This window comes from Cetorhinus maximus, chromosome 28 (genome assembly GCF_964194155.1).
Source record: "Cetorhinus maximus chromosome 28, sCetMax3.hap1.1, whole genome shotgun sequence".
Lineage (NCBI taxonomy): Eukaryota > Metazoa > Chordata > Chondrichthyes > Lamniformes > Cetorhinidae > Cetorhinus > Cetorhinus maximus.
The window spans coordinates 20,585,249-20,610,477 of record NC_135906.1 but is presented as its reverse complement, the minus strand read 5'-3'; the positions used below and the strand labels follow the sequence as shown (position 1 = coordinate 20,610,477).

The window sequence follows — 25,229 nt, the reverse complement described above, 5'->3', positions numbered from 1 at the left end:
TGCAAGAGATAAGTCTCAAGGTCACTTTGATAACAGTGTAAGGCTGGGTGCTGAAAATCAGCTGCAAATTCCCCAGCTTGTACTTCGGGGTACAACATTGTGATTTACCCTGCACCAAATTACATTGTGCTAGCCCGATATGGTCATATCCAAAGCATTCTCATTAGGAGAAAATTATATTCACAGTGAAAGTATTTATAACCAGACTAAGGTGCTTACCAGGGATAGGCAGCATAGTCTGTTTGAAGGGCCTGCAAAATACAAATACAGAAAACCAGATTAAAACATCTCCCACTTTAATTGTCTAATTGTATCTATACCAGTAGTTTTCCCACTTTGCACTGGAGGGGACTCCCTGTAAATATAGACAAACTCCCAGAGGCATCCTTCAGATTCTAGAAGCATAGGACTTAGGAGCTGGGGTAGGCTATTCGGCCCTTCAAGCCTGCTTGCCATTCAGTAAGATCATGGCTGATCTGGTTGTGGTCTCAACTCCACTTTCCTGTCTGTCCCCCATATCCCTTGACTCCCTTGTCAATCAAAAATCTTCCTAACTCAGCCTTAAATAAATTCAATGACCCAGCTCTTTGGGGAAGAGAATTCCACACACCAACAACCCTCTGAGAGAAGAAATTTCTCTCTCCATCTCTGTCTTAAAAGGGAGACCTCTTATTCTTAAACTGTCTCCCCTGGATCTAGTCTTTCCCACAAGTGGAAACATCGTCCCGGTATCCACCCTATCAAATCCCCTCAGGATCTTAAATGTTTCAGTGAGATCACCTCTCATTCTTCTAAACTCCAATGGGCTTAGGCCCAATCTGTTCAACCTTTCCTCGTAAGATAAGCCCCTCATCCCAGGAATGAGTCGAGTGAGCCTTCTCTGTACTGCTTCTAATGCAATTATATCTTTTTTTCAAATAAGGAGACCAAAACTGTACACAGCACTCCAGATGTGGTCTCGCCAATGCCCTGTACAGCTGCAGTAAAACTTCCCTACTTTTATATTCCATTCCCCTTGCAATAAACACCAACATTCCGTTGGCCTTCCTAATCACTTGCTGTACCTGCATACTAACTTTTGTAATTCATGTACCAGGACACCCAGATCCCTCTGTACCTCAGACTTCTGCAATCTCTCTCCATTTAAATAATATGCTGCTTTTCTATTCTTCCTGCCAAAGTGGACAAGTTCGCATTTTCCCACATTATATGCCATGTGACAACTTTTTGCCCACTCACTTAATGTGTCTCTATCTCTTTTCAGGCTCTCTAACTCCTCTTGACAACTTACTTTGCTACCTAGCTTGGTGTCATCAACAAATTTAGCTGCCATACATTTGGTCTCTTTATCCAAGTCATTGATGTAGATTGTAAATTGAGGCCCCAGCACTGATCCCTGTGGCACACCACTCGTTGCATCTTGCCAACCTGAAAAAGACCCATTTATTCCTACTCTCTGCTCCCTGTTAGCTAACCAATCCTTTATCCGTGCTAATATGTTACCCCCTACACTAGGTTCTATCACTACACTTTGATGTGGCCTTCTGGAAATCTAAGTACACCACATTCTGGCACACTCCCAGGGATCCTCTGCATATATTGTCATACACCCTGGGATGGAGAGCAGGAGCAGGTGATGGAGTGTGTGTTGAAGCGGACATAGACTAAAGCTTGGATATACTCCTGTGTTAAACTGTGTTTTTGTAGTGAATGAGGCTCAATGCAGGTGTAAGTTATGGAATTTCTGCCCTCTGGCTCTCCACACCATTGTGTCCTCCTCAATCAAATATTATATTTTGAGAATAAGGATCTGGTGCGCAAATCGAGTTTGTTTTACTTACACATACAAAGGGTTTTACTTTAGAACAGGGGAACCAGCCAATCTCATTCGTGGATGTATTCCTTCCCTAAAGCCATTAAAAGAAAAACACTCATTAAATATCTTTAACTTTTGTGTAAATTCAACACTATTTGATATGTTGAATATTACTCTGGATAACAAGAAAGGGCAGGAACCCCCCCTGGCCATCAGGCTAGTCCTCTCTCAGGTATCGACCTTAACCACAACTCCCAGAGCTGGTGGTTCATAAATCAGCCCAAATAATCTGCATCAACTTTCAATGTTAGACCCAGATGTCTCAGTTGCTGCACCATGTTCAGCAGTAGAGGTAGTCGCCTTCAGTGTCCCATTCAGAAATTCCCCCGGGAATTGGGAATTTGTCCATTTCCTTGCTGGGCGCTGACATAATTGATCACGACGAGAACCCATTTCCCACCTCAACTACTCTAAGCTAAGCTCAAATAAATAGACATGGTTAGCTGCTGGGTCACACTGGATAGGACGGTCTCACATCTGAAGCTCCTATCTTCATGTGAAGTAGCTTATCTCATTCGGGATAGGGGTAGGGCGCCTTTGGTGCTAATGTTGGAAATACTGGCCAGGGTTTCTGCTCCTGATTACACTGTGCTCCTGCCCAAAGGGCAATAAAAACATTGCTGTTTGACGATCTGATGGGTAAACGCATTAGCTGATGTCGTATGAAAGGAGGATGCCATTCAGCCTGGACCGACTCTTTGAAAATTAGCAAGAATATTAAAAGAGAATAGCACAAAAAAAAATGAAAAAAAGATAATAATACTGCCAGGGTGACATCGTGGCTAGTTCAGTCTGTACTCACCTCCCACCACTGCTGTTCCACCTCCGCTTTGGTGAGTTCGACTATTTCTCCTGAAACCAGCTTCAAAGCAGGTCCAAAGGCCACGGGCGGAGGAGGCATCCCATAATAGTCTTGGCAAACTTCCGTTTTGGGCAAACCTGAGAGAGAGAGAGACCAAAAAAGGGAGGGGAGGTGAAAACCTTGAAAGTTCTCAGTAAATTGTGAACTACATGATGTGTAGGATTTTAACTTTGCCTCATTCATTCTGACCTTCTACCCATTGGCCATCAATGTCTTTGTTGGCCAAAGCAAGGAATGGCTATCCTCTAGATCTCCATCAGCAACTAACCTAATTGAGACCAGATATCGGAGGGCGGGCTTATTGTTTTGTACCTCTTGTGCCTTTAATATATTGAGTTGTAATATTATTTCTGAATTACTTGTCTCTCTCTGTTTAGCAATGCTGTGATTATCATTCCTCTGGCTTCCCTGTCTGGTTCTTCACACAGTGCAGGTGTCCTTGTGATGACTCAACGGAGCAGACAGGTTTCAACAAGAAACAGATAAATTTTATTACAGGGAGCTAGTCAGTTGTTGCGCACTCAATCAGGACTCTCATCAGGAAGCCCCATCCGCCCCCCGGATTGCCCGTGCTTAGGGCTTATTGATCAGAGCCTCCCAAAACATCACACAAGCCCCGAGAGGCTGCAGGAGAGGCTATACCTTCAGTCACTCCATTTCCTCCCCCCTTTAGTTTTTACAATTTCTATTCACAGGGAAACATTTGAATATCCAACAACATATATACTATATATATATATATATATATATATATATATAGAGTGGCGTAGTTCTACCACTAGAGGTTCCTTACCAGGATTGACAGGATCTGGAACTACAGCATGAGACACATCATTAGAAAGTGGCAGTTCTGGCTTTGGCAACTCTACAGAGACATTGGGCATGTCGATTCTAGGTCAATCTGTCACCTCAGGGATTGATGGTTCGTTATTAATCACAAGCGGAATAGTTGGTTGTTGGAATGTCTCTCTAGCACGAGTATGATCTACATGCTTACGAATGATTCCATCTCCCACTTGTACTTGGAAAGATAATGGACCAGTATCTGAGACAATGGGTCCAGGAACCCAACAAGGTCCACTTCTGAAATTTCGCACGAATACTGTGTCACCTACACTGAAGGCGCGAGATTTACTATGTATATTGAGAGTTCAATTTCTGATTCCGTTCTACTTTTTGTTGGAGCATATCTGTAAAAATCCTGGAACTCGCTCCCTCATAGCACTGTGGGTGTACCTACATCACATGGACTGCAGCGGTTCAAGACGGCGGCTCACCACCACCTTCTCAAGGGCAATTAGGGATGGGTAACAATTGCTGAACTAGCCAGTGATGCCCACATTACGTGAAAGAATAAAAAACATGAACTCTTTACCCAGTAACCTTAGCTAGTTGATCACCATTCAGATGGTCTCAGCAGTTTTCTACAAATATGCAACGACCTTAGAATTGGTTTCATTACTGTTGTTCCACCCATCTACAGATTTTATTTGATGTACACAATAAATATTTTATTGTAATCACACAATGCTTTAAGGTGGCTTAAATGGAACAAGTTGCTTACCTGTTTTGATTGTGCGGCTTGGTGGAATTCTGTTACTTTTACTCTGCAGAGGAGAATATTTTGCTTTTGTTTTATTAAGAAGTGACAAGTCTAACATTACTAATAACTGGGAGGGTTTATGGGTCCTATCACGCAATTTATTCCATGGTTCCACCACTCAACCCCATACCTCTCCCATTTACTGGTGCACTCCACCATCCCAAGTGCCCTCCCCCAATCCTTCATTCCCCAGTGCCCTCGCTCAATCCCCCCCCATTCCCCAGTGCCCTCGCTCAATCCCCCCCCATTCTCCAGTGCCCTCCCCAATCCCCCCCATTCCCCAGTGCCCTCGCTCAATCCCCCCCATTCCCCAGTGCCCTCGCTCAATCCCCCCCATTCCCCAGTGCCCTCGCTCAATCCCCCCCATTCCCCAGTGCCCTCGCTCAATCCCCCCCATTCCCCAGTGCCCTCGCTCAATACCCCCATTCCCCAGTGGCCTCCCCCAATCCCCCCCATTCCCCAGTGCCCTCGCTCAATCCCCCCCACTCCCCAGTGCCCTCCCCAATCCCCCCCATTCCCCAGTGCCCTCGCTCTATCCCCCTCATTCCCCAGTGCCCTCCCCAATCCCCCCATTCCCCAGTGCCCTCCCCAATCCCCCCCCCCATTCCCCAGTGCCCTCGCTCTATCCCCCCCATTCCCCAGTGCCCTCCCCAATCCCCCCCATTCCCCAGTGCCCTCCCCAATCCCCCCCATTCCCCAGTGCACTCCCCAATCCCCCCCCCATTCCCCAGTGCCCTCCCCAATCCCCCCCCCACTCCCCAGTGCCCTCCCCAATCCCCCCATTCCCCAGTGCCCTCCCCCAATCCCCCCCCATTCCCAGTGCCCTCCCCCAATCCCCCCCATTCCCCAGTGCCCTCGCTCAATCCCCCCCACTCCCCAGTGCCCTCCCCCAATCCCCCCCACTCCCCAGTGCCCTCCCCCAATCCCCCCCCCATTCCCCAGTGCCCTCCCCCAATCCCCCCCACTCCCCAGTGCCCTCCCCCAATCCCCCCCCCATTCCCCAGTGCCCTCCCCCAATCCCCCCCACTCCCCAGTGCCCTCCCCCAATCCCCCCCACTCCCCAGTGCCCTCCCCCAATCCCCCCCACTCCCCAGTGCCCTCGCTCAATCCCCCCCACTCCCCAGTGCCCTCCCCCAATCCCCCCCATTCCCCAGTGCCCTCGCTCAATCCCCCCCATTCCCCAGTGCCCTCCCCCAATCCCCCCCCATTCCCCAGTGCCCTCCCCCAATCCCCCCCATTCCCCAGTGCCCTCCCCCAATCCCCCCCACTCCCCAGTGCCCTCCCCCAATCCCCCCCACTCCCCAGTGCCCTCGCTCAATCCCCCCCACTCCCCAGTGCCCTCCCCCAATCCCCCCCCCATTCCCCAGTGCCCTCGCTCAATCCCCCCCCATTCCCCAGTGCCCTCCCCCAATCCCCCCCCCATTCCCCAGTGCCCTCCCCCAATCCTCCCCCCATTCCCCAGTGCCCTCCCCAATCCCCCCAACTCCCCAGTGCCCTCCCCAATCCCCCCCACTCCCCAGTGCCCTCCCCAATCCCCCCCCCATTCCCCAGTGCCCTCCCCAATCCCCCCCACTCCCCAGTGCCCTCGCTCAATCCCCCCACTCCCCAGTGCCCTCCCCAATCCCCCCCCATTCCCCAGTGCCCCCCCCAATCCCCCCCCACTCCCCAGTGCCCTTGCTCAATCCCCCCCATTCCCAGTGCCCTCCCCAATCCCCCCCCCATTCCCCAGTGCCCTCCCCAATCCCCCCCACTCCCCAGTGCCCTCGCTCAATCCCCCCCTACTCCCCAGTGCCCTCCCCCAATCCCCCCATTCCCCAGTGCCCTCCCCAATCCCCCCCACTCCCCAGTGCCCTCCCCAATCCCCCCCATCCCCCAGTGCCCTCGCTCAATCCCCCCCACTCCCCAGTGCCTTCGCTCAATCCCCTCCATTCCTCAGTGCCCTCGCTCAATCCCCCCCACTCCCCAGTGCCCTCCCCAATCCCCCCCACTCCCCAGTGCCCTCCCCAATCCCCCCCATTCCCCAGTGCCCTCGCTCAATCCCCCCCATTCCCCAGTGCCCTCGCTCAATCCCCCCCATTCCCCAGTGCCCTCCCCAATCCCCCCCATCCCCCAGTGCCCTCGCTCAATCCCCCCCATTCCCCAGTGCCCTCCCCAATCCCCCCCATTCCCCAGTGCCCTCCCCAATCCCCCCCATTCCCCAGTGCCCTCGCTCAATCCCCCCCCCCATTCCCCAGTGCCCTCCCCAATCCCCCCCACTCCCCAGTGTCCTCCCCAATCCCCCCCACTCCCCAGTGCCCTCCCCAATCCCCCCCATCCCCCAGTGCCCTCGCTCAATCCCCCCCACTCCCCAGTGCCTTCGCTCAATCCCCCCCATTCCCCAGTGCCCTCGCTCAATCCCCCCCACTCCCCAGTGCCCTCCCCAATCCCCCCCATTCCCCAGTGCCCTCCCCAATCCCCCCCACTCCCCAGTGCCCTCGCTCAATCCCCCCCATTCTCCAGTGCCCTCCCCAATCCCCCCCATTCCCCAGTGCCCTCCCCAATCCCCCCCATTCCCCAGTGCCCTCGCTCAATCCCCCCCTCCATTCCCCAGTGCCCTCGCTCAATCCCCCCGTTCCCCAGTGCCCTCGCTCAATCCCCCCCATTCCCTAGTGCCCTCCCTCGATCCCATATTTACAGGCGTCCTTCCCCATTCCCCAGTGCCCTTCCCCAAATTCCCATTCCCCAGTCCTAACCCAAATTCCCCATTTCCCAGTGCCCCTGCAATCCTCATTCCTGTCCCCTTCTCCAATCCCCCCATTCCTCAGTGCCCTCCTCAATCCCCCGTTTACTGGTGCCCTCCTGTAAAATGACCAGAAAATCTACTTAACTTCACCAGGATTTTAATCATAAAAGCCATTATAGAAACAGCAAAGCATCGGTTCGAAATTCACAAGTACCTTGGTCAAAGTTGATGATCCGCTGTCTGTAAATAAACAACATGAATAAGATGTTAAACTAGGAAGAGGGCCATTAGTACCACATGAAACTTCAGGTTTCAGTCAGCGAGTATCCCACAAACTAGAGAATCTTTACTCTAATAGTTGGTTGAAGCAGGAATGTCAGCCAAGGCACCAGGGACAATTCCCCTCCTTACCTTCAAACTGGTGCCACAGAATCTGTTACGTCCAGCTCAGAGGGCAGACAGGGACTCAGTGTAATGTCCGATCCAAAGGACGGCACCTCTGACCGTGCAGCACTCCTTCAGTACTGGCACTGCAGAATCAGTAGTGTAGAATGTTGTACTCAAGCCTCTGGAGTGGGACTTGAACCCAAAACACCTGCCACAAGGTGACAGTGTTACTCACTGAGCCGCGCCTGACACTAGGGCAAGATTTTTGCCTTGTCGGGTGGGCACAGTGGGTGGGCCTGGGAGCGGTGGCGAAGCCGCCCGCGAATGGCCACTTAATGGCCAGCCAGCGTGAAACACGCGCTCAGCGCCGCCGGGGCGGGAGGAGCGCGAGCACGGAAGTTTGCGCACGCGCACCAACTGTAAGGTTGGGCGGGCAGCCAAAAATTGCATTCAATTAACGCTTTAATGGCCTGAGCAGGCCTGTTAAATGTCGGCGGGCGTGCCGCCGACTCCCACGTGTGCCCGCTGACCGAAATATCGCGTGAGTGCGCGACGACCTCAGGACGCTCGCCCGACCCCGTCGCGCGTCATTTTACGCTCGAGCGGGGTTAGGCCCGCCCGCTCAGCAAAACAATCCAGCCCCAGGGTGGACGGGGTCTCAAGCAGCCTGCACATCCGACAATATCGGTGGACAGCCTGCTGACTCTCCACCAACATCTTTTACATTCGGGCTCTTGAAAAGTTTAAAGAGTGTCCAGACAGGCTAGGCCTTTAGACTCTGCGCCAATGAGATGGTCTGAAACAGGAGTATGTCAATACTGGAGAGCACTGCCAGCCGTCCAGGACTGGCCTGGAGTCTCCAGGGATTGAAGGTCAATCTCCAGGACACTGCTGTGTGCAACCCTGGAGAAAAACCACTGGGACGTGAAAAAAGTTGGCCTATTTTTGTCATTTTCTTTGAACGTTTTTCTTTGAAAATGGGAAAAATGGGCTGTTTGGCTGAAAGACAAGCATTGTCCAATCGGGTAACGAGTCCTTTTTTGCTTTCCAATTGGCGTAGGAAGGCCGTGCGTCACAAGGATGGATGTGTTGGCCGACTAATGGCTGGTGCATGGGGGCAAGTCACGTGATGGAATACATTTAATCACAGTTGGCAACCCTAACCCAGGGACCAGTCTTACCTTGCCTGCCACATGGGTTTACCCTTCCTAAACATTCCTTGTGAGCTGCAGACTTGCATTTGCTACAACGATAGCCCTGGAAGAAGATGCCCCTGTTACGTGACAGGAAAGAAAGATACAAGTGGTTTTAGACTGACTGGTGTTATGTTAAGCTGGTATAGAGCATTGATTAGACCGTGCTTGGAGTACCGTAAACAGCTCTGGCCTCCATATTGTAAAAATACATAAAGAGGCACAGCAGCATGTGCAGAAACAATTAACCGAGAGTTAATAACTGTTAGGAAAGGTTGAACAGATCTTTAGTCTAGAAAGGAGATTCGAGATCTTTAAAATTATGAAAGGGCTCGGTCTGGTAGAGATGGAGACGCAGGCGGGATCAGAACCAGGGGCCATAAATATAAGCTGGTCACCAATAAAACAAATAGGGAATTCAGGAGAAACTTCTTTATCCAGAGAGTGGCTGCCACATGGTATACTGTAGTCGAGGCGAATGGCGTGGATGCCATTTAAGGGGAAGTTAGGCTGGAAGGAATAGGAGGGCGTGTCGATGGAGTGAGGTGAGGTGGGAGGAGGTTGCTGGCCGGAGGCTGGAGCAGACACCGGCGTGGGACCAGGCGGCCGAGTCCTGTTTCTGTGCGGTGAACACTTTGTGACTCTGCGATACCCGGAGTTGCTGCAGGTGGCGTCACTGAGCAACACATATCACCGTTCTCCTGGGGCACCACCTGCAGGTTTCAGGCTCATTTCACAGTCAAGTGACTCAAAGCCACAATTTTGTTGATACTTTAATTCCACCCCCACCCCCACCCACCCCTCCACTAACCACCACCCCCCCCACCACCCACCCCTCCACTAACCACCACCCCCCCACACCCCACCTGTGATTGTGATATAACCATTGGCACTATGCAACTTTGGGAATATGGGTGTTTAGCGACTCACTAGAACCTTAAGGCACAAAGAGAGCTTGTTGAAAAGAAAGGTGTTGGTGTGTTTTTGCAAGATGCATACAGCAATCGCCGTTCCCCTGCTACCGAAAGCCGCTTCCGCGGTGTACTCTGCAAGGAGTACAGCCTCAGAAGTCAGGAATTAAAGTCAAAATTGGTGCATCAACGTTTCAGATTCCCAGCGCCCAGAGTATTCCGCTTTAATTTTGCTACATCAGCTCCTAGCCTATCGCCCTGCCCCTGTGAAAAGATTACAGCACCACCCCCCCACCCCCAACCCTTAGCTCCAGATCATTACCCAGGCAACTCATGGAAGACGATCCACAGCTGAAGAAGAAGCATGGGGACCAGATACCCCTGCAAATCCTGCACTCGTCGGTGCGGGAGGTGGGAGGTGGGGAGGCGGGTGGGGGGGGGGGGGGTGGTGGAAGGTGTGAAAGTTCTGTGCCCCTGAGGGAAACGAAGGGGTGTTTTAGAGTTGGGGCTGTCTGTCAATGCTGCCGTGGATAGCGTGTATCGCCAGGAACTGTACCTGAGCAACATCTGGCAGGCCCTGCACGTTGATGACTCTTCAAATGAATGCATCTGAAAATCGTGGCTATTTGAGTTTCCGTTCTCCGGGAAGATGTTCGACCTAAGAGGCAATTGACAATTAGGAGGGAAGCTCAAAACGGTACTGGAACCCTTCCAACTTTAACCTACGCCAGCCATAAGTTGTACTTATATGTTGCCTTTCATGTTATAAAACATCAAAAGGCATTTCGCAGGTGTATTATAAAAAAATACATTCAAGGCATTTAAGTGAAATAAGGGCAGATGGTTGGGCAAAGGGTTAGGTCTCATCTCTTCTGCTTCCCATAAGTTCAAAATAATCACTGCATTTATTGCCCATTCCTAGTTGCCCTTGAGAAGGTGGTGGGTGAGCCGCCTTCTTGAATCGCTGCAGTTCACCTTCTCAAGGGCAATTAGGGGTGGGCAATAAATGCTGGCCTAGCCAGTGGTGCCCACATCCCGTGAACGAATTTTTAAAAAGGCTCAAAATGTTGGAGCCTCATCAAGTGTATTCCTTTCTACTCTGATGTGGCTGGCAGACTGATAGACTCCTACATTGTTACTCGGCACATGACTGCAGTGCACCCTGTGAAACCCATTCACATAATAATTCATTCCTAGCTCTTTACAAATCATATAACAATATAACAGTAGGTTTTAAGGAGTGTCTTAAAGATACTCCCTAAGAGAGAGAGAGAGGCACAGAGATTTAGGGAAGGCATTCCAGAGCTCAGGGCCCAGGCAGAGACCAGGCAAGATCATCAGTAGTTTGAAGTGATTGAAATTTTTGTTTAACCTCTGGAATTCTTTCCTAAGCCTCTTTGCCTCTACTCTCCTCCCTTAAGATGACCGTTAAAGCCTACCTCTTTGACCAAGATTTGAAGAAACATCCAAAGCTTGCTTCTCTTTACCAACACCTTGTGTAATATTAAGGAACAGGAGTAGGCTATTCAGCCCCTCAAAGCTGTCTTACCATCATGGCGACTGGTGACATTGTATCTTAACTTTATTAACCTGCCTTTGCTCCACATCCCTCGGAGCCCTTACCCAACAGAATTCCATCAGTCACAGTCTTGAAAGCTCCAGTTATTCCCCGATGCCCACAACCTCTTGGGGCAGAATTACAAATTTCTACCACCCTTTGTGTGGGGTGTAACTCCTAAAAAGCCCAGCTCTAATCATTTGACCGTGTCCCTTTGTCCTTGATGCTCCCAAAAAAGAAAATAGTCTCAAGTATCTACCCTCTTGAATCCTTTTCAATAGATTACCCCTCAATCTTCTAAACTCAAGGGATTGCCAGTCAAGTTCATGCAACCTGTCCTCATATTTGACTCTCTAAGCCTTGATATAATTTTGGTAAATCTGTCCTGAACCAAGACCAGTTGTGGTACCCAAACTGAATGCAAAACTCCAGATCAAAGCTCTATGCATCTGAAATGTGACTTCCTCCTCTTTGTATCCCAGCTCTCTCGCCTGATTTTGGTACTGTTATTAAGATGTTGCACGGCAGTCAGTGATCACCCAGCATCGCAACACATCAGACACAAGGCTGCAGACAGGAATTGTTAGCTGGTCCCGCTCACTGCTCATGCTCCTTAATGTTAAACTTACAAAGCCATTTCGAACTGCTCAAGCCATTTTTTTTTCAGCTCTCTGGTCTTGAAAAAGAGCTCGTACCCCTGTTGTCCATGACCTTCAATTAGAAGGAACATGTGGCTCCACTGGGAAGAAACAGAGAAAAAGGGGTTGAATATTAGTAACACTTGCAAGTTACGGAGAGCAATGTATCAGTAATTACATTGTCAAGGTCAACGTCATCTTGTTGACTGGCAATTACATTGTTAAAACAATTGCATTGTTAAAACAGGTGATAGACATTGGCTCGCCCGGATACAGCTGTAACACTCCATGGGGGAAAGGAACTGTGAGTCTGTCACTCTGCTGAGCTGTTTTAAGAATAAGCCTGCTTGGGGTAAATGACTAGCCTCATTTGAATGACTAGACTCAATCTTCCCTTATATACAATTACTGGATCTAACACTATCACGTCAAAATGTCCCAGTGAATTGTTTCGGGGTGTATTGAATAATTGATAAATTTGATGGACAAATTCTCTGTCCAGAGTGCAGTGAGATTATTGGTCAGTTAATCTTTACTTTTTGGTGGCATTGGCTGAGGGAAGAATGTTGGCCAGGATGATGCGATAATTCCCTGCCTTTCTTCAAATAGTGCACTGCAACAGGCCTCAGTTAATGTGGGCCTAAGAGATAGGAGCAGGAGCCAATCATACAGCCCTTGAGCCTGTTACATCATTCAGTTAGATCATGGTCGATCTTCTCCCTCAACTCCACTTTTCCCGCACTATCCCCATATCCATTGACTCCCTTGTGTCCAAAGATCTTACCAGTCTCAATCTTTAATATATTCAGTGACTGAGTCTCCACAGACCTCTGGATTGGGAAACTCTGAAGAAACATCTCATCTCAATTCTAAATGGCCGAACCCTTATCCTTACCCTAAATTCTGGATTGTCCAGCTGGGGGAAATTTTGAAAGTTTCATCTGAAGGCTGGAGCCTCCAACAATGTGGCACTCCCTCAGTCGTAAGGAGAATCTGCGAGACTATAGCATGGGAACTAGGAACCTACATTGGAAAGTAGTGCGCTGCTCTAATTCCAAGGATCTAATTTTAATCTGCAGTGATTTACTTTGCATGTCAAAAGTGTCTCATTCAGATTGGTTTCTTATTCATTTGCTTCCCTTCTCCTCTTCTCTGGTTGTGACTCCCAGCTAATCCATCAAGCAAAAATAATGATAGCACAAGGACGCTTCCATTGCTGTCCTAAACGGGGCAGGAGATCAATGCCCAGCAGTGCTTAACAGTTAGGGTTTACTTATTTTTTTCCCCCTGAGAGTTTTGCCATCTTTTATTATTGCTCACTGCTGTTAATTGTATATTAATTGTATGGAGGTAATGGGCATTAACTGGTGACTCACTTGTGCCTTTATAAATAGACTCAGTCTGAAGCGGTGGATGTTGGGTTAGGAGGTGCATGCTTGTAACGTGTAAGGTCGTAAATAAATATTTATAAAGGCGTGCAAAAATTGGGTCCATCCTTCACCGACTGGCTTTCTGACATTTAACGAGTACCACCCTGGTTACCAAACTGTCTAATGCCGTAGGACAGGAATAATACTTAGTGCTAGTCCAGGGTTACAGGGGGAAGGGTGAAAGGTCAGTGAACAGGAAAGAGCACAGTTTTATGAGAATTTACATGCCACACACTTGTACCTTTTTGGTTTCTCTGCTACCCGATGGGTCATCCTTTATCTGGTAATACTGCAGGTCAATTACTTCCTTCATTTCATAGTTCTCTCCTTTACGTTTACAGATAATGATGGCTTTATCGAATAAGAATACATATCTGTTTACAAAACAAAACAGTGCCATTGGTGGTTGTATAGCATAGATTGTAGAAGCAGCAACTCTCAATGTGCAATTTGTATTAATTTATTATAATTTAATACACAACTGATATTAACTTAGTTAATGCAGGACAATACATCGACTGTAGTTTATTACAACATAAGACAGCATGGAACAAAACAAAAGGCTGTTTGGTCCATCCAGCTACCCCTTACCGTATTCTTGGGACGCACCTCATGACACCTTCCTCTAAAGGTGCTACAAAAATGCATGTTTTTTTTTCATGTTTCCATGTCTAGGACGAGGAGGAGGCCATTCAGCCCTTTGAGCCTGTACCACCAATTAGCTAAATCATGATTGACCTGTGTCTTCATCTTCCTGCCTTGGTTCCATAATCCTTCCTAAGCATAAATATATCAATCTAATTGTCAGTTGACTCACACCTCAACAGCATTTTGGGGGAGACAGTTCCAAATTTCCATGAAAAGTCGTGTGTGAAGAAGTGCTTCCTGACATCACCCCAGGACAACCAAGCTCTCATTAAGGCCATGCTCCATGTTCCGTACTTTCCCTCACCGGAGGAAACACCTTCTCTCTATCTATCCTATCAACATTTTTTTTTTAAATCGTTCATTTGATGTGGGCGTCACTAGGAATGCTCAGCATTTATAGCCTGTCTATGATCACCAAAGAGCTAAGCTGCCTTCTTGAGCACAACTGAGTGGTTGGCTAGGCCATCCCAGAGGGCAACTAAGAGTCAACCACATTGCTGTGGGTCTGGAGTCACATGTAGGCCAGACCAGGTAAGGACGGCAGATTTCCTTCCCTAAAAGGGCATTAGTGAACCGGATGGGTTTTTACAACAATCGACAATGGTTTCGTGGTCACCATTACTAGAGAGGAGCCTTTTATTCCAAATTTATTTGATTAACTGAATTTAAATTCCCCAGCTGCCTTGCTGGCATTTGGACTCATGTGTTCGGGTTATCAGTCTGGGCCTCTGGATTCCTAGTCCAGTAACATAACCACAATGCAATCGTACCCCAAACTCCTTTGGTCATCTCAAACACCTCTATTAGATCACTCCCACATGAGTAGGAATTCACCGTGCCATTAAAAGACTTGCCAGGCTGTCTGCCTCTAATCTAGCCCATGGTTCTAGATCGGATAAAGCTATTGGGAATTCATTCACTGGTTGATTATCCCAGACGTGCCTCCCATCAACTAGGACCTACACTCTGGAATTCTCTCCTTAAACCTCTCTGGCTCTCTTGTGAATCTTTGGAATTCTCTATCTCAGAGGGCCGTGGATGTTCAGCCATTGAGCATATTAAGGGCTAAGATCAATACACTTGTGGACATTAAGAGAATTGAGGGATATGGGGATAGTGTGGTAAAGTGAAGCTAAGGTAGACTGCATCCATGATCTTATTGAATGGTGTAGCAGGCTCAAGGGGCTGAATGGTCTATTCCTACTCCTATTTCTTATTTTCCAGATCCTCTTTAAACCCACCTCTTTGACCATGTTTTTAGTTTGAATGCATGTTATCCTTTTATTTTATTCATTCATGGGCCAGCATTTATTGCCCATCCCTAATTGCCCTTGAGAAGGTGGTGCTGAGCTGCCTTCTTGAACCGCTGCAGTCCATGTGGTGTAGGTACACCCACAGTGCTGTTAGGGAGGGAGTTCCAGAGTTTTGACCCAGTGACAGTGAAGGAACAGCTGATATATTTCCAAGTCAGGATGGTGAGTGACTTGGAGGGGAGATTCCAGGTGGTGGTGTTCCCATCTATCTGCTGCCCTTGTCCTTCGAGATGGTAGTGGTCGTGGGGTTGGAAGGTGCTGTCTAAGGAGCCTTGGTGAATTCCTGCAGCGCACCCTCTGTGAAGAACCCTGGGATGTTTTTGTCAGCATTAGAGACTCTATTTTTACTCATTCTTTCATGGGGTGTGGGTGTCACTGGCAAGATCAGCATTTGTTGCCCTCCCCTAATTGCCCTTGAAGTGAGTGGCTTGCTAGGCCATTTCAGAGGGCAATTAAGAGTCAACCAAAGATATAATTGCACATAAGTTAATATAACAATGAACAAGGAGGAAAATGTTGGTTAGCAGTCGTGCTGAATTGGAAGGCTGGTGAGGCACCAAGCCAGAGGTAAACGATTCTCAGCATGTTCTTAGTGCTCTCTTTTCTTTTCCATCCACCGGCTATGTTGTTCCTGACAGGTTGCAGGGTCAAACTAGTGATCTGCATTGAGTGGCTGGCTGAGGTGTGCAAAATAATCTAGAACATTTTACATTGGGAAAAGGGTAGTGTAATGGTTATGTTGCTGGACTAGTGACACAGGCTAATGCTCTGGAGGCCATGAGTTCAAAACCCACCACGGCCGTTGGTGGAATTTGAATTCACTTAATAAACATGGAATATAAAGTTAGTTTCAGTAATGTGACCATGAAACTATCATTGGTTGCTGTAAAAACCCATCTGACTTACTAATGTCCTGTAGGGAAGGAAATTTGCTGTCCTTACCTGGCCACAGCAATGTGGTTGACTCGTAACTGCCCTCTGAAATGGCCTAGCAAGGTCAATTCAAGGGCAGTTGGGGATGGGCAACAAATGCTGGCCAGAAAGAATAAAGAAAGGAAAAATTCTTCGGTTGTAACTGCAGAGAGGGACATCCACTTACCTATCCTGTTTGGAGCGTTTGTCCACACTCGTCAAGCGTAGCTCTCCATCTATCTTGGGTCGCCCGTAACTAGCCAATGACTGGTTCTAGGAATGAACAATACTGGATGAGAGACATTTAGATGCAATGTAATTTCTCGAGTGACGAGATATCTCTGCTCCACTCTGGCTGACAGCCCCACTCGCTTGCTGGAGGCTGATGATCATAATTTGCATGGTGGACTGATCCACTAGGTAGTAAGGATTGATCATCCTAGCTGCATGGTGGGCTTCCCTACTATCTAGGGAGAGGCTGATGATCTCAACTGCACGATGGCTGGATTATGCAGCAAAATTGGAGATGGTCGTCGGTTAAGCGGCCTGTCTAAGAGCCACAGCGTGCAATGGTGTCAGCCATTTTGGGAGCTGAGACCCCCCCACAGATCCATCAGAGAAATCATATAGAATCATCCAGTGCAGAAAGAGGCCATTCGGCTCACCATGCTTGTGCTAGCTCTTTGGACAAGCTAACCAATTAGTTCCACTCCGTCCTGCTCTTTCCCCATTTTTATACCATGGATGGATTATGTAGGTACTCTGGCCATCCTTCAGTTCCAGTGTTGATCCAGCTCAATAGGAATGTGCAACCTGCTCTGGCACATACTTTGAGACAGACCTCTTTGCTGGAATTGTGTGATCGGTGAATGTGTCTACTAACTTTCTCTCTCTCTCTCTCTCTATTAAGCTTTATACAACAACTGGATGAACACAATTAGACACTACATACAGTTTTATTGACCCCTGACTTACCAAGTTCTCTATTGATAACTGGAAGCTTGTGATTTGTTTGAGAGTTTCACTATCCCTTTTCACTTCATTTACACACTGGGCCAAATCCTAAAGGATAGGGAATGAATGAAGATAAATATAATCGTTTTCCTATTATTAATTCTCGACATATTAGGTACAAAGCTGCAAGACATCGTCCACTCACCCTCATGGAATCCAAAGCTGTCCGTAAGTTATCCTTTTCTTTCTCGTCAGTGGTGTGCTTCACTAATTCCTGCAGCAACACATCAGTGAGACATTAGAACATGATCATAAACATATAGAGGTGATCGTGCCTCCTCCAAATTGCGCACACCAGTCCAATTTGGACATACGTAAGCTGTTCCTTTCATCATTGCTGGGTCAAACTCCTGAACTTCCTCCCTAACTGCGCTGCGGGTGTACCTACAAGACAGCGAGTTCAAGAAGGCTGCTCACCACCGCCTGATTAACGGCAATGAGGGATGGGCAATAAATTGCCAGTGATGCCCACATCCCGATAATTATTTTTTTATTTTAAAAAAGTTCCTCCCTCCTGCGTGAAAATATCGACTCATCTTGGGATTCCAGGTGTGGTCGGGATATAGCCCAGATGTTCATTCTTCATCCATGAACCTAGAGACAGTGAGTGTTGGCTCTACAAGGAACACTGTAAACCTTTTATACTGTCCGCACTTACGCATATCTTTCCCCTCTCTAGCCCAGAGGCACTGATGATAATTACTCCGACCCTGCCAATATCTTGGCTGAGAACAGCAGAGTGCAGATTGAAGCCGTGACCTTTCTGATATATATTGACTTCACTGGGAGAGAAATTGAGCATGGTGCAAAAGATTCTGCAAGTTGCTGTGATCCCGTTTCATGCTACTGGCAAAGACCAATTTTACCCCCTTTGAGATTCACAGAGAGCTAATAATCATTGAAGGGAGGAGGGACTGATTATTACAGGACTGCAAACCTCTCAGTCAATGGCTGCAACGAGAAAGATTTCCCCAATGGTCAGCAGCTGAGATGGAAAATATTTCCAATATTTCTAGCTGGGCTCCTTGCAATTGTCTACCTGAAGCAGAAGGTGATACTTGAGGACTCTTTGCATGGGCACCATCAAGAGGTCTCGTAGGGTGAATCTTCCATTGTTCGCTCTGTTGGAGCATTCCTGAAAGAAAGAACACCAGGAATTACACTCGGCAGCCTTGAAAGACTGTTGCTCTTATTCAATCGGCAAAAGCAAAGTGTATGAGATGGTTTTGTGGAAAATATTTGACAAAGTGAGTGTTATCATTGGGATACATTCTCTTATAGAATCCAGTCTCATCAATGGGACCTCTTCTGACAGAACGCTATCACTTTTAACAGAGTATTCCCTCCCAATCCCACCTCATGAAAAATCGAATTTCTTAACTATCTAAGATCTTAAATCCCCAACAAAGATCACCCCGGAATTTCATGGTGTCCTCACTTAAATACTGCGGGTGGTACAACCCTTCAGATGCAATTTGTGTCAAGCGCTGAGGTCATCATTTCCATGACAGGAACTGAAAGGTACTGGTGAGACTTCTTAAAGTGGTACCCGCACTCCCTGCTGACAGCAATGTTTGCAATTGGCCATTCCCTGCTATGTCCCGCGCTGTGCTGAGAGAGGAGGGTGCTTTACCCCGGGGTGGAGGGGGTTGGGTGGGTGTGTGGCAGGGAAAATGGCCTATCCCAGGCAAAATGTTTCAAACAGAGGAGTTCGGGAGTAATATTGAAACCCAAACCCATGAAAACATTTAGTTCAAAGAAACAGGCAGCGATGCAAAGGCGGGACAGCTTAAAAAAAGGGGGCCAATCTCGATCCAAACCACATTTGAACAATTTTACAACTACTTCAGATTGTTGTGCACTTGCAGGCGTTCGCCAGTCTGTTGTTTATTTTATTATAAATCTCAGAGCAATGCAGAGATAACACTAGTTTCTAAGTGTGCAACAGGTTTATTTACAAGAATTTAAAAGTATCTCTGCAATGCTGAACTGTCCACACTCACGCTTACAGCTCAGGCTCCAGTAGCGTCTGTTTCCTTGAGCTCTGAGTCATCACTCAGGCTTAACCAATCAAAGCACAGCGAGCATAGATCAGTTACCAGGCACATAATCGAACACAGAGCAATTGAACTTTTGTCTTGCTCCAAACTGAAAGGTGCTCAGCAGCTCGGAAATCCTCTCAGGATACCCCCAAGTTACTAATGCTAACATTCTGAGTCCAGGAAATTCTGCAAAGCCCACAGAGTGTCGGTGGGCAACTGAAATGGAAAGGCAGCTGTGGGTAAAATGCAGCACAGTCACTTCAAAAGGGCTCCTACCTGCAGCTTCATCTGAATATCTTCCCTTATGCTCGCGATCTTGTCCAAGTGTTTCGTGGCTGCCTCCACCTGACTACAGTACCTTCCATACAGTAACAACCTTTGGGAAGCAAAAGACAAACAAAGGCCCTTTAGTGATCCCAACACATGCTGGTCACTGTCAATCAATGGCCATTTCTCTTCTTATCTCGCCAGATGTGGAGGGGGGAGCGGAGAGGGGTGAGGAGGAGATAGTGTCACAGTGGTAATGTAGGCTAGTAATCCAGAGGCCCAGGCTAATGCACTGGGGGGGTCATGGGTTAAATCCCACCATGGCAGCTGGTGGAATTTAAATCCACTTAATAAAATCGGGAATTGAAAGCTAATCTCAGTAATGGTGACCATGAAACTATCATTGATTGCCATTAAAAAAAACCCATCTAGTTCACTAATGCCCTTTAAGGAAGGAAATCTGCCGTCCTTACCTGGTCTGGGCCTACATGTGACTCCAGACTCACAGCAATGTGGTTGACTCTTAACTGCCCTCTGCAGTGGCCTAGCAAGACACTCAGTTCAAGGGCAATTAGGGATGGGCAACAAATGCTGGCCTCGCCAGTGATGTCCACATCCCATTGAAGAATAAATAAATAACAATACTGTCAGAGATAGACTCTGGATGAATGAGGCACGAGCCACTAAATTCATTTAAATTATTGCTTAAAGAGGCTCTATTGGTTCGTAATGGATTCTGTTGAGACAGAAACTTCACTCAGCTGCACCATCAAAAACAATAAGATCTTCTGTGATATTTTTGAACAAGCCTCACAATCACAAGGTATACACAGAGGGAGGCTACTTGACCTGATGTAACTCTTCCATTTAAGCCGATCCTACAGTCCCACCAGCACAACTGTCTCTTTAAGGTCCCAGGATTCTTACCTAGGCTGCCCTGCCCTGTAAATCCATTCTAGGTGCTGATCACTCATTGAATGAAAGGGCTCCTGATCTGCTGCCAAGTTCACCTTTCAGCAATTTTGAACCTGAAATCTCCTTGTCCAGGTTTAAAAAAAGATATATATATTGACTTTCACAACCTTAAGATGTCCCAAAGTGCCTTATAATCAATAAAGTCCTTTTGAAATGTGGTTTCTGATGTATTATAGGATATACGCAGGAGCCAAATTGAGTACTGCCAACTCCAACAAATACATTATTGCAAATAATGACCAGATAACCAGTTTTTAGGTGTTGTTTGAGGGATGAATATTGGCCAGGAACTTCCCTGCTCTTCTTCCAAACGGGGTGATGGAATCTTCTAGATTTCTCTTTGCTCTGTTTACTATCTTATTTACTTCTACTTGGTGCCCTCCATTGAAGACTGAAAAGTTCATTTTCTCCAGCTCTTTCCCTCATAACTCAAGACCTTCTCAACCTTGTAAGTGATTACATCTGGAGCCATTGACAATTAACTGTGAATTGAATCTCTAGGTTTTGGTTTAGCAAGCTTACTTTGACTCTGTCAATGGGAGCTTCTTCACAGTAATTGTGAGTTCATAAAATCCTCTAGCACAGAAGGAGGCCATTTAGCCATTTAGCTCTTTGAAAGAGCTATCCGATTATTCCCATTCCCTTACTCTTTCCCCGGAGCCCTGCGCATTTTACCCTTCAAGTATTTATCCAATCCCTTTAATCCCCTTGTGAGAGTAACTATTGAATCTGCTTCCAGCAGGCTTTTAGGCAGCACATTCCAGATCCTGAGACCTCACTGTGTTAAAAAAAAAATCTCCCCATCTTCCCTCTCATTCTTATTCCAATTCTTCTGCTTGAGCTTTCCTAGTGGAGGTTGGAGCGTGAGTATTTTTACAGCTGTTTGCATCCTCCCATTGAATCTTAACTCATTGACTCTCTCTTCTTCCAGTTCCCTCATCTATAGCGCATTTGGTATTGACTTGCTGAGTCTGGTACTGAGCCAGGTAGTCTGAGAAGGTTCCAGGTTTTCATCCTCGGGCCTTTGCTGTTAGCTTCTCTATAAATAAGGAAGGGAAAAGCGAACGCAGATTTCCCCTGCTGCACATGTGTGGACATTGTGTCAGGACTCTATTGAGATTAAACAGCTAACTGATGCTTAACGTTTAGGCTTTTATATTTCTTTATTCTTTGATGGGATGTGGGTGTCGCTGGCAAGGTCAGCATTTATTGCCCATCTGTAATCGCCCTTGGACTGAGTGGCTTGCTAGGACATTTCAGAGGATTCAACCACATTTCTGTGGGTCTGGAGTCACATGTAGGCCAGAACCGGGTAAAGACAGCAGATTTCCTTCCCTGAAGGACATTAATAAATCAGATGGGTTTTTAGCAACAATCAATGATAGTTTCATGGTCACCATTACTAAGACTGGCTTTCAATTCCAGGTTTTATCAATTGAATTTAGTTTGGGATTTTCTGGTTCCACCAGTGGAAGGCATCGTCATGGGATTTGAACACATGTACCCAGAACATTAGCTTCAGCCTAATGTCCAGCAACATTACCACGACGCCACCCTCTCCCCCATATGAAGAATGGGTTGAGGTATCAGGTTGTACACCTGGAATCATACCTTAGCATGAACAAAAACCCTTCAGCAAACGAGGGGAAAAGGCAGAAGGAGAAAGTAAAAGGATGAGCACCTTTTCAATGGCCATGTCCCTTTAATCCAATGGAGTGACAACATTAAACTTTCAACCTTGACTGGGTCGTAATATAGTTAGGCAGCCACCCACTCACCTTTTCTTGTAATTATTGAAGATTTCATGGAGGTTTTGGGCGTTGTTCAATTTGATAGAGGTTTGGATTTCTTCTAGTAAACCTTTGTGCACATTCAATAGTTCCTGTGGAGACACAGCCACAAATCAATGGTACTGGAGAATACTTATTGCTCATGTTGACTATCACAGGTATAGATATTGGAGTGCCAGGGACAGGGAGACAAAGGCAGCTTGCCCCGAATGTCCCGCTATGTTCAGGCAGTGGATGAGCTTCTCGATTGACAATATGAACTCAAGAAAACCAAGCCAGTGTTTTTTCACTTTTAGGAACATGGTTTCAATCCAGCCAAGGCCAATAGAACAAAGTCTCCACCATCAGCTATGAAGCTCCCAATGCTGTTCGATATCCACTTGTGGACGTAACTCATTACTGTCTCCCCCCCCCACAACATGCTGCCCTGCAGAAGATACCCTGCATTTGCTCTTTCTTCGTCTCCATCCTCAATGGATTCAGATGTGATTGAGGTGCTTGCCAATGGGCATGATACAACTCGTGGATTCTGGTCCTCATTGATGCTTCAGATGTAACGGAGGTTAAACTGGTCTACACCAGGAGCACAAAATGGACTCATAGGTATTCAGTTACTGTTATGATCCCAGCTGATGTTAATACTGAATCAGTCAGATCCTAGAGTGAAACCTGGCTTGGTGGATCCTAACTTTGATTTTTTTTTTATAGAAACCATGGAGGTCTGCTCCTGAACACATTCACAAGAGTCTGCCAATGTACTGTTAACACAAAGAATAAAATGTTTATTAAACAAGAAAAAAAATGAACATATATCACACTAGACAAAAAGATTGGAAAGATTTCAATACTGATGCTAGAATATTATTCAAACTCACAATATTCCTTTTATCCCAGCAACCCTTACAGACACAAAATCCCAGTGAAGATTTACCACTGTCTCAACACCAAGGTTTCTTGCTTGGATCAGTTTGAAACAGTTTTCTTTTGGCAGACTTCTGAGCTGAGCTCTTCGTTAGCTGATATCTCTCGCTGAGAAACCTAAAAACCACAGTCTGAACTCACTATCACTTCAGCTTCAGAGCAAACACACGATTTCCCTAAACTCAGTTCCTGAGCAGGCTTACAGGATTTCTTATTCAAAAGATTATACCTTCTGCCTGTACTGTCTGGTACACACAACTGACTGACTACCCTTCTGTGTTTCCCTGTCTCTCTGTGTGTCTCTGGACCCCTGTCACTAGGCAACAGCACAGTTTTTTCTGCTTCATGTTTTTTTTTACTTAACTTTATTAAACTACTGACCCCATTGGTAACCTATCTCTTAACTTCAAGAGTTACAAAACCTCATTAAAAATGCATGTAGGCAAACAGGGCCCAGACCTACCAGCACCCAGCTCACAAAAACTCTCAATGAAACTAAAACCAGGTTTCACCTTTCTTCACACCCAAATACAAAATATAAATTAAACTTAAAGCTATACATTGTTCCTAACAGCTACCCATTTCCATTGCTTTTAAAATGTCTGCAGCCTCATACTTGCAGCCTGGCTTCAGTTTCTCTAAACGCACCCACAGACTTGACTGACAGCACACAGTGTCATGTTTTTATGATGATATAAAAGCAACAATCACTCATATGGGATTGTGTAAACACATTATGGGTTCATTTATTTAGACCTGGCACATAAGAACAGATATACATGGACAGGAAGCCTGAAGCCATCAGCAGCAGAGCTGTGTGCGTTGTGTTCTGCTCACCAGCCAAATTGAAACTGAGCCTGAAATCACATGACACACTCCCCTTCCAGTGTCGGCATGCTGCTATCCCTTAAAGATATATTACAACACCCAGCAACGTGAGCAGTCAACAGATACACACTGAACACAACGTAGTGCTCAATCGTTCTGCGTTTGATTATGTGAGTCTGTTTACTGTGCTTGATTAGTTAAGCCTGGTGTGATGACTCAGAGAAAAGCAAAGAAACTGTCGAAGCTACTGGAAGTTAGAGCTGCAGCATGAGTGCAGACATTTTGTGACTGCAGAGATGGGGTGGGGTGGGGTGGGGTTGGGGGGGCGTGGGGTGGGGTTGGGGGGGTGGGGTGGGGTGGTGGGGGGGTGGTGGGGTGGGGTGGGGTGTTGGGGGGTAGGGTGGGGTGGGGTGGTGGGGTGGGGTGGTGGGGGGTGGGGTGGTGGGGGGTGGGGTGGAGTGGTGGTGGGGGGCGGGGTGGGGTGGTGGGGGGTGGGGTGGGGTGGTGGGGGGCGGGGTGGGGTGGTGGGGGGCGGGGTGGGGTGGTGGGTGGTGGGGGGCGGGGTGGGGTGGTGGGGGCGCGGGGTGGGGTGGTGGGGAGGTGGGGTGGGGTGGTGGGGTGGTGGGGTGGGGTGGTGGGGGTGGGGGTGTGGGGTGGGGTGGTGGGGGGGTGGGGGGTGGGGTGGTGGGGGGTGGGGTGGTGGGGGGTGGGGGGTGAGGTGGTGGGGGCCGGGGTGGGGTGGTGGGGGGGTGGGGTGGTGGGTGGTGGGGGGCGGGGTGGTGGGTGGTGGGGGGGCGGGGTGGGGTGGTGGGGGGGTGGGGTGGGGTGGTGGGTGGTGGGGGGTGGGGTGGGGTGAGGTGGTGGGGGGCGGTGCTGGTGAACCTGTCCAATCAGGCAGCTGGGAGCAGTGCAAATACTCAGATGCGTGATGCATATGTGCAAAATCTAAAGGTCTGAAGCACAGGAAAAACAACGTCCCAGGACAGTCACCCCAATTATGGGACGAACCTGTAGGTCACCCTGCCATCAACAGGCAAGTCTCCAAGCAAAGGGGATTTGATTTCTTTTTTTTGGGTGTTCACTTAGGCTGAAGGGGAGGAAGGGCTGAGCCTTTGAAGGCCTTTTCATTTTGAGCCACCCATGTTAGCACCAATCTCTCTCAAGTCAAACGCTCTTAATCTGCTCTTGAATCTGCTCCATTAGTTCACCTTGGAGAGCACCCTGTTTCACCTCAATCCATCCCAGAAGGGTGGGAACTGTCATCTCTGAGGCCTCTCTAAGGGACGTCATGGGCTCATTGAGAAGCAGTTCTGTGCTGTTTCAGAGAAAAGGTGCTACT

General features: G+C 47.8%; 1 protein-coding gene across 1 annotated transcript in view; it reads right to left on the bottom strand.

The window, feature by feature from the left end:
- Positions 1-25,229, bottom strand: part of vav1 (vav guanine nucleotide exchange factor 1) — a 107,654-nt gene that overhangs the window by 7,959 nt on the left and 74,466 nt on the right. Inside the window, exons 8-22 of the mRNA XM_078531381.1 lie at positions 22,130-22,233; positions 19,386-19,485; positions 18,107-18,202; positions 17,213-17,281; positions 17,029-17,115; positions 16,241-16,326; positions 13,422-13,554; positions 11,742-11,851; positions 10,111-10,212; positions 8,632-8,723; positions 7,278-7,303; positions 4,303-4,345; positions 2,679-2,815; positions 1,842-1,907; positions 220-251 (exon numbers count right to left, since the gene is read on the bottom strand). Of these exons, the coding sequence (XP_078387507.1) occupies positions 220-251; positions 1,842-1,907; positions 2,679-2,815; positions 4,303-4,345; positions 7,278-7,303; positions 8,632-8,723; positions 10,111-10,212; positions 11,742-11,851; positions 13,422-13,554; positions 16,241-16,326; positions 17,029-17,115; positions 17,213-17,281; positions 18,107-18,202; positions 19,386-19,485; positions 22,130-22,233 (1,283 nt within the window). The remainder of the gene's footprint in view (positions 1-219; positions 252-1,841; positions 1,908-2,678; positions 2,816-4,302; positions 4,346-7,277; positions 7,304-8,631; positions 8,724-10,110; positions 10,213-11,741; positions 11,852-13,421; positions 13,555-16,240; positions 16,327-17,028; positions 17,116-17,212; positions 17,282-18,106; positions 18,203-19,385; positions 19,486-22,129; positions 22,234-25,229) is intronic.